Below are 10000 nucleotides of genomic sequence, written 5' to 3'. Positions count from 1 at the left end.
CTATCCATCTATCTGTCTATCTATATATCCATTTATTCATCTATCTATATCTGTGTGCTTCATTCTCCTGAAATCTCTCTCCCTATGCCGTGCAATACTTAGATTTGTGAAAAGATGTTCAGATCAAATCACAGATAATATTTCTGAAACCTTTTAAATAAATGACTCCTTTCCAGAGACTTTCTGTAGTCTGAGTTCATATCAAACACACACTGACACAGAAACCAAACGAGACGAATCCGAGTCTCAGAAATAAAATACAGATTTAATTACATAGCGCTTTTCAATTGATCAATCTTTTAGTTGAAACCTTTTTCTCTTCAATAAAAAAATAGTGTAAATATGAAGCTGCAAGTCAAAGGACTTTTAATTTGTATGAAGGAAATGGAAGGAAAATGATTGACAGAAACAAACACGATGTCATTGGATGCAAACTGGAAACAACCAATCAGCTTTTAGCAGACACAAACATCAGAACATACAGAGAAAGACTCTGATGTAATTAGATTCCCATAATGCCTTGCAGTGTAGTCGTCACGTGTGTTGTTGAGGAGCCACACTGGCTTTCTTAAAGTTCAGGAAGTTGCGTTTTTTCTTGCGTGAGCGAGTGTTTTGTGTTTGCAGCTGCGCTGAAGGAGGAGCGCAGCGGAAAACAAACAGGCGTTCTGAGGAAACGAGACTGTGGTTAGCCACGCCCACAGGCCACGCCCCCTCTTTATCCCTCACGGTACTGTCCTGAGCCACGGCCACAGGCCACGCCCCCTCATTACAATCCCTCACGGTACTGTCCTGAGCCTCGCCCACAGGCCACTCTTCCTCATCATTCCTCATGGAGACGAGACTGTGCTTAGCCACGGCCACAGGCCACACCCCCTCATTATGCCTCGTCCCGTGGCCCGCCTCCGGCTCCGCCTCCTCCAGTTCCGGCACGGGAATGTTTCGTAAGCGCCGGCGTCTCCTGCGAGTCTCATGAACGTCTCCAGAACCGCCACACAAAAACTTGTCAAGGAGCTTCTGACGCTTCTTTAGCAACCTGAACAACACAATACACAATACCGACACACTTACACAATACCAACACACTTACACAATACCGACACACTTACACAATACCGACACACTTACACAATACCGACACACTTACACAATACCGACACACTTACACAATACCGACACACTTACACAATACCGACACACTTACACAGTACTGACACACACAACACTTACACAACACTTACACAACACCAACACACTTACACAACAACGACACACTTACACAATACCGACACACACAACACTTACACAACACCGACACACTTACACAACACTAACAGTAGGGCTGGTCCGAATTCCATTTTTTGAGCTTCGAAGCTTCGGTAGTAATCAACACCGAATATTCGAAGCTTCGGAGGGAAATAATAAAGAATAATAATAAACGAGGCTCAAACATCTATTTCGTAACCCTATGTTTGAAAGCAAAACTAAAATCCCCCGCGCCTGTGAAACGTCTAATAACAAGCACAAACGTGTTAAAAAGAATTTGACGTGCAAGTAAAAAGGTAGGCTATCTTTCCTACAGCGTTTTTCTACTTTACCACAGTAAAGTATGCGAATATAATAGGCCTAATTAAAAGCAAACCAAAGGAATAAACGTTTATAATCTCCTGCGAAAACGAGTGAGACATGAGTGAAGATTTGGGAAAAGAAACAAGACTCCATGTCCAGTGGAATAACGAATGGAATATTGTTAAATTCGCTGATAATCGGGAGACCGTTTCGCAGAATACAAAGCTTACATTTATGGGTTCACGCACAACTCTCTCATTCCTCGTGAATCCAGATGTTTCCATGGCTGCGATGTAACATTTAATCTGTTATTTATTTAGTAAACAGAGCTTTGTGCTTCACTCCTAACAGTTAAACAGCATTCACATTCAAAAACATGTGTTTTGGCGGATCACCGCGGCGGTGCGGTCGTCAAGGTTACCGACACAGCCCTAAATAACGGGTAAAAAGGCTAATACATTTTGTTTCTATTATTCTATTTTCCACAATGTCAAAGCAACGCAGCGTAACCCAAAACACGAGCTCATGCAGTTGTGTGCTCTACACCGAGAATACTCCAGTTGCAGGAACACTTTAGTAGGCTAAGAAGAAGCAAATATATTTATTAAGTATAACGAGTTTGGGTTCCTTCAACTGTCCTAATAAAAACGGCCAGGGTATATGAATTGAATTGAATTGAAGTCTTTATTGTCATTGTATTTGCATACAATGAAATTAGGAACACTACTCCTGACTCGCGTTTACAAGACATATAAGACATATAACCACCAATAATAAATAAGACACTTACAATTTTACAAGTATATACAGAATTCACGTGATGATTTTTCACATTGACATACTTTGCCTTTAGTGCATTTTTCAATTTAGAGTCCGGATGGGAACTGGAAAGAAACTGTCCTGTAAGCGTTTGGCTCTTGTTCTTAAGGACCTGTACCGTCTGCCTGATGGCAGAAGATGAAACAGGTGATGTCCTGGATGTGATGTGTCCTTGATAATGTTTTTGGCCCTTAATAGATAGTGGGAGCAAGCAATATTTTCCAGGGAGAGTAGTGAGCAGCCACTGATTTTCTGGGCTGTATTTATTCTCCTTTGGAGGGCGTCTCATCTGCTGCACTGCGACTGGAGGACCACACTGAGATGCCGTACACTAACACGCTCTCGATGGTAGAGCGGTAAAAGGACACCAGCAATTTACCCTCTAGGTTGTTTTTCCTTAGCACTCTAAGGAAGTGTAGCCGTTGCGGCTCCTTTTTGATTTTTTCAGTGGTGTTTGCAGACCAAGAGAGGTCGTTGGATAAGTGGGCTCCCAGGAACTTACAGGTGTGGACCCTCTCCACACAGTCCCCATTGATATAGAGTGGGGCTCGCGCTACGCCTCCTGAAGTCAAGAATGAGCTCTTTTGTTTTTGAGGTGTTCAAAGACAAGTTGTTAGCAGAGCCCCCCACACCACGAGTTTCTGGACTTCATCTCTGTAGGCCTCCTCTCCCGAGATGAGTCCAACCAATGTAGTATCGTCAGCGAATTTGATTATTTTGTTGGTAGAATGAATGGGAGTGCAGTCATGTGTGTACAGTAGAGGGCTCAGTACACAGCCTTGTGGAGAGCCGGTGCGGAGCGTGATGTGGAGGAGAGATGAGGGCCAAGATTAGCAGTTTGTGGGCGGTTTGTGAGGAAGTCCTTTATCCAGGAGCAGATGGAAGAAGAGAGGCCCAGTTCAGTCAATTTGCGGACTAGAATGTCTGGGATAATTGTATTGAACGCTGAACTGTAATCTATGAAGAGCATTCTTACACAGGTTCCCTTCTGCTCAAGATGGTTAAGTGCCATGTGGAGGGCTATGGTGATGGCATCCTCTACAGACCTATTTCCTCTATATGCAAAGTTGGGGGGGAGGCTGGATTTTATGTAGTGTAAAACTAATCTCTCAAAGCACTTCATGATTATTGGTGTTGGAGCAACCGGTCTATAGTCATTTAAATTGTTGGTGGATGCTTTTTTAGGAACAGGGATGATGGTCGCAGATTTTAAACGGTGGGATGATGGCTGATGTCAGTGAGAGGTTGAAGATCTTTGTAAAGACCCCAACGAGCTGGTTGGCACAGGCTTGGAGTACTTCACCATCCGGCCCAGCAGCCTTCCTTATATTTACTGTTTTGAGCACTCGTCTCACCTCGTATTCCTGTAGGGTGAGATGGCAGGTGCCAGAGGTTGTGGAAGTGCTGGAAATGTGGTGGGTTGCTTAACCTCAGAGCGGGCAAAGAAATGGTTCAGTTCCTCAGACAGTGAAGCATCAGTGTAGACGGTGCTGTGGTTATGCTTCTTGTAATTGGTGATGTTTTTAATTCCCTGCCACACTCTTCTTTGGTTTTTGTCTGTGATGGTCCTCAATTTTCTTTTTATAAGACTTTTTGGCGCGTTTGATCCCTCTCCTCACGTTGGCTCTAGCAGTGCTGAGTCATCGGCCTTGTCATCCGATCTGTGGGGGAGTCGCGTTCTTCAAGTAATGCCTGAACTTCACATGTCCTCCAGGGTTTCTGGTTGGGAGACACCCGAATCTTTTTGTTGACAGTGACATTTTCCATGCAGATTTCAATGTAGAACAGAACAGTTTCTGTGTATTGATCCAGATCCCGATGTTCAAATATCTCCCAGTCTGTTTGTTCAAAGCAGTCCTGTAGTTGTGCAAGGGCTCCCTCAGGCCAAGTTGTTATGATGTTTGTGGTTGGCTTTGGTTTCCTCCTAAGTGTGGAGTATGCTGGGAGAAGCAGCGGTGAACAGTGATCTGACTGTCCCAGCTGAGGAAGGGGTACGGCCCTGTAAGCCCCCTCTGCTCTTACCCGAGTCTTTCTGTCCTGTCGGTGGATTATAAGTCCTGTTAGTTGAACCGCGGCGTCGGGAATTTGCATGTTTCGGTTATTATCATCACACAACAATCCCAAACAGGACAATTTGTTGCAATTTGCAGCTCCAACTCATTCATTTTGTGAGTTATTGACCTGGCGTTAGTGAGAAAGATGCTCTGAAGCGATAGTTTAAACGGTTGTTTACGTAGTCGAATAAGTAGGCCTCATTTCTGTTTCCTCTCCTTCCACCGCCTGCGTCCTCCACTGGATCCGAAAACAATCCACGGAGATCCCGGTGTTCTCGCTATGTCTTCCGGGATATTGTGAGTCCGCTGAAAGTCACTTGTGACAGTTTGTTTACACTGAAATCCATCCTCGATTAAGTCCTGACGTTCGTAGGCAATATTTGCATTGCATGTGTTGACAAACAAATACGAAAACAAATCTAAAACCCCCCAAACAAAACACCAAACAGGAGAGCAAAGAGCCGCTGCGTCCATGCGCGCCGCCATCACGGATAACATCATCTATATAACATAATTGTAAAAAAAGAGAGTAACACTTTATTTTAGTGTCCTTGTAACATTTGTTACATGTACTTACCATAGTAATAACATTAAATTATGCATAATTATATGCAACTAACCCTCAACTAAATCCTAATCCTACCCTAACGCTATAATAAGTACATGTAGTTAATTAATATTACTCAGTACTTAAATATATAATTACACTGTAACAAAGACACCTTAAAATAAAGTGTAACCATAAAGAGTATTGTATTTTGCCAGATTTGATCGTGTAAACATATTCATGCGCGAATGAGAACCGTTTCGAGGGGGATGCCGCCACGTGCGAACAAACAACAACCGAATATTCAAATCCCAAAATTGAAAATTGAATACCAACCCAGCACATGAGTATTGGGGTATTGGGTATTGGAGTATTGGGGTATTGGGGTATTGGAGTATTGGGGTATTGGAGTATTAGAGTAGTGGAGTAGTGGAGTATTGGAGTAGTGGAGTATTGGAGTATTGGAGTATTAGAGTAGTGGAGTATTGGAGTAGTGGAGTGTTGGAGTATTGGGGGTTTGGAGTATTGGAGTAGTGGAGTATTGGAGTATTGGTATTGGGGTATTGGAGTATTAGAGTAGTGGAGTATTAGAGTAGTGGAGTATTGGAGTAGTGGAGTATTGGAGTAGTGGAGTATTGGAGTATTGGGGGTTTGGAGTATTGGAGTAGTTGAGTATTGGAGTATTGGTATTGGAGTATTGGGGTATTGGAGTATTAGAGTAGTGGAGTATTAGAGTAGTGGAGTATTGGAGTAGTGGAGTATTGGGGGTTTGGAGTATTGGAGTAGTGGAGTATTGGGGTATTGGAGTAGTGGAGTATTGGGGTTTTGGAGTATTGGAGTATTGGAGTATTAGAGTAGTGGAGTATTGGAGTAGTGGAGTATTGGAGTAGTGGAGTAGTGGAGTATTTGGGTATTGGAGTAGTGGAGTATTAAAATAGTGGAGTATTGGGGTTTTGGAGTATTGGGGTATTGGGGTTTCGGAGTATTGGAGTAGTGGAGTAATGGAGTATTGGAGTAGTGGAGTATTTGAGTAGTGGGGTATTGGAGTATTAGAGTATTGGAGTAGTGGAGTATTGGGGTATTGGAGTATTGGAGTAGTGGAGTATTGGAGTAGTGGAGTATGAGAGTAGTGGAGTATTGGGGTATTGGATTATTGGGGTATTAGAGTATTGGAGTATTGGGGTATTGGAGTAGTGGGGTATTGGAGTAGTGGAGTAGTGGAGTATTGGAGTAGTGGAGTATTGGGGTATTGGAGTATTGGAGTAGTGGAGTATTGGAGTAGTGGAGTATTGGGGTATTGGAGTATTGGAGTAGTGGAGTATTGGAGTAGTGGAGTATTTGAGTAGTGGAGTATTGAGGTATTGGATTATTGGGGTATTAGAGTATTGGGGTATTGGAGTAGTGGAGTATTGGAGTATTGGAGTAGTGGAGTATTGGAGTATTAGAGTATTAGAGTATTAGAGTATTGGAGTATTTGAGTTAGACATGTGCCGGTATTCGGTAATGCGATAAATCGCGGTAATGAATATGCACGATATTGTTATCGCGGGCACTTCAAAATACCGTGAAAAATAATAGATCAGAATTTATATTTATAGAACGCGCATTAGCTTATTTTCCATCAACCGCTTAAACAAACACTGCATATGCTGCGCGAAACACGTGCGCACTCTGATGTAAACAATCCCCACATGTAGAAGCCCTGTGTGCATGCGGCGCAGTGCGCACTAATGTAAACAATCCTCACATGGAGAAGAAGCATGGCGGAAGGAGGAACGCTGCCGACGATTTATCCATAGACAGTAAAATAAAGGATTTATCCCCCTTCTAAAAGCAGGGCTGCCAACTTCAGCATGAGACTCACGCAATTTAACGTACACTTTTCACACGCTCTCGCGCCACACATCCATTTTCTCACGCAGAGAAAAATCACGGAGCAAAGAGGACACGGAGACCGACAGACTAGACAGAGCAGGTTACTTTTGATATGAAAAAAAATTCTCAACTATCAGGTTCTGTCCATTTTATTACGAAATTCAGACAATAAATACCGTTTTGGCGCTTGTAAATGTGACGTGACCGATCGCTGTAGTGCCTCAGTTCAAGTAAACCGATCATCTGTTACTTTTTATTTAAAGATACAGTAGAACTTACCGAAAGGTATATATGCCTCATACATAATATCGATCAATCAGTGTTTTTCAACCACGAAAAGAGGTCAATAAAACTGCAGGTGAACAATTATGTCACAGAACGTTACATTTACCTCAGGAAAGCCATTTAATGACCAACACGTTAGTTGACTAGAAAAAATAGCTATAGAGAGGAGTATTTTGCTAAATATATGCACTATATTACATTTGTATTATATTTTTACTTGTGTCATAATTGTTATTATAATGAAAACCAAATTATATTATTTAATTTAATTTGTTAATTTTTAACCTTTAATAATACCAGCTGACAGGGCTCTCTGTATGTTTACAACATTATGTGATATATATTTTTTCTTGAGAAAAATTAACATGTAGGCTATCTACTGTAGCCTACCTAATATTTATCCAAAGAGTCAATATTGAATCAAGATTGAAATCAAATCCCAAGAATTGAATTGAAATCGTGAAAATTGTGTAAAATTCTGTTTAGTTACCAAATGTTTTGACAATCACAATTACACCTATTGTGATGCAAGTTGTGTTTTTTTTCTACATGCCCTCCCAATCCATTCGTTTCTCTTGAGCAATTAAAATATCGTGATAATACCGTATACCGTGATAAAAGCTCAATCAATTAATCGCAGCATGAAAATTTGATACCGGCACATCCCTAATTTGAGTATTGGAGTATTTGAGTAGTGGAGTATTTGAGTAGTGGAGTAGTGGAGTATTGGAGTATTTGAGTAGTGGAGTATTGGAGTATTTGAGTAGTGGAGTAGTGGAGTATTGGAGTATTAGAGTAGTGGAGTATTTGAGTAGTGGAGTATTGGAGTATTTGAGTAGTGGAGTATTTGAGTAGTGGAGTAGTGGAGTATTGGAGTATTTGAGTAGTGGAGTATTTGAGTAGTGGAGTAGTGGAGTATTGGAGTATTTGAGTAGTGGAGTATTTGAGTAGTGGAGTAGTGGAGTATTGGAGTATTTGAGTATTGGAGTATTTGAGTAGTGGAGTAGTGGAGTATTGGAGTATTTGAGTATTGGAGTATTTGAGTAGTGGAGTAGTGGAGTATTGGAGTATTTGAGTAGTGGAGTATTTGAGTATTGGAGTAGTGGAGTAGTGGAGTATTGGAGTATTTGAGTAGTGGAGTATTGGAGTATTTGAGTAGTGGAGTATTGGAGTATTGGAGTATTTGAGTAGTGGAGTATTGGAGTATTTGAGTAGTGGAGTATTGGAGTATTTGAGTAGTGGAGTCCAGCCCTAGCTAACGGTGTAGTGTGCTCAACTCTGACTGACCGCTCTCTCTCTCCGTCACTGTGTGGAGGAGAGTTTCTGCTCAGCAGCTCCAGCCTCAGTCTGTCCACCAGAGACACGCCACACCCCGAGCCTGCCCTGCACACACACACACACACACACACACACACACACACACACGCTTTATTCTGCTGCACTTCATACAGTACAGAGGGTTTCAGAGCAGCTTCACAGGGATAAACAGGAGAATAATGATTCAGTGATGCAAACTATGTGTGTGTGTGTGTGTGTGTGTGTGTGTGTGTGTGTTACCCCGCTCCGTCTCCCAGTGTGTGTGTGAGAGACAGCAGTTCTCCTTCAGGTACTGTAGGCAGCAGGAGTCTCAGGAGTGTGTGTAGATCAGGATCAGTTATCAGAGCCTGTTTGACCAGCGCTGATGTAAATGCCACATCCTGACACACAACACACACATATTTAAATCTGTAATCAATTCACACACACACATTCACTCACACACACACAACACACAGATATTTAAATCTATCATCAATTCACACAGACACACATACACACACAGACACAGACACACTCACCCACTCACACACACACACCTGCTCACAGTAGGTCTGAAGTCTCTTCAGCTGCAGTTTCTCTCTGTGATGTTCGAGTGTTTGATTCCTCCTCAACTCCCTAAAATCATCAAATCAGACAATTCACTGTTTATTATAAATCATTTATCTGTGCACATCATCATTATTGTGTTAATAATCTTGAATCGGAATCAGTTCCTCTTGCAGCGTCTCTTCTCGTCTCTGATGATGTGGGCGGGACAACCTGTCACTCACATGAGATCAGCCAATAACAAATCACAACCATCCAATCAATTCCTCACAGACACAATCAAGCCCTGCCCACATTTGTTCTTGTTCCAGAAGAGTTTCACTCGATATACGACACAATAGAGGAGAGAAGACTAATGCATTTCCCTCTAAATACCGGAGTAAAACGGATCTTAGTCTGACAGGCTTTTTCGTTCTCAAATTGACCAAATCTGCATTTTTATGCAACTGACTTTAAATTGTAACCAGTCTTAAAGAGTTTAGAGGAATAACCTGCAAGTCTAGTCTAAGTTTAGTCAAGCGACTCCAGTAGTGTGAACACTGACAGCAGTGACTGACACCTGTCAATCAAGTGCAGAACTATTAATAACTGTCTCATAAACCCTCCCGACAGGATATTCTTACCCTGTGAGTGACAGATCGCAGCGACACACACACACACACACACACACACACACACACACACTGTTTCACACATGTAATGTGGACGTTATTCACACAAGCTTCAGTTTAACCCATAAAGATACTGTATCATATTTAATACGCACAGGCCTGTAAATGATGAATATGATCTGATAAACTGATAAAGTCGCACTCGATCTCCTCCAGTCCTTCTGTGTCTGACTGACAGTTCACACTCTTTTATCAAGTCAAACCTTTTAGTATAATTGTACAAACGTCCTCCTTCAGCTAATCAAATATGATCAAATATGATCACCTGAGACGGATGTTAATGGCAGGTGTAAACAGAAAATAAAGCACAGAGGTTC

General features: G+C 42.0%; 1 protein-coding gene across 5 annotated transcripts in view; it reads right to left on the bottom strand.

The window, feature by feature from the left end:
* Positions 1-244: 244 nt before the first annotated feature.
* Positions 245-10000, bottom strand: part of LOC311095099 (limbin-like) — a 42682-nt gene continuing 32926 nt past the window's right edge. Inside the window, exons 19-22 of one of the 5 annotated variants that reach the window (XM_084133430.1) lie at positions 9003-9081; positions 8704-8843; positions 8434-8529; positions 245-4940 (exon numbers count right to left, since the gene is read on the bottom strand). In XM_084133430.1, the coding sequence (XP_083989556.1) occupies positions 4937-4940; positions 8434-8529; positions 8704-8843; positions 9003-9081 (319 nt within the window). In that variant the 3' untranslated portion in view covers positions 245-4936. The remainder of the gene's footprint in view (positions 4941-8433; positions 8530-8703; positions 8844-9002; positions 9082-10000) is intronic. The other 4 variants (XM_084133429.1, XM_084133428.1, XM_084133432.1 and 1 more) reach the window with 4 other exon arrangements.

This window comes from Abramis brama, assembly GCF_963993115.1.
Source record: "Abramis brama genome assembly, chromosome: 13".
NCBI classification, from domain to species: Eukaryota; Metazoa; Chordata; class Actinopteri; order Cypriniformes; family Leuciscidae; genus Abramis; species Abramis brama.
This window is presented reverse-complemented; position numbering and strand designations above follow the sequence as displayed.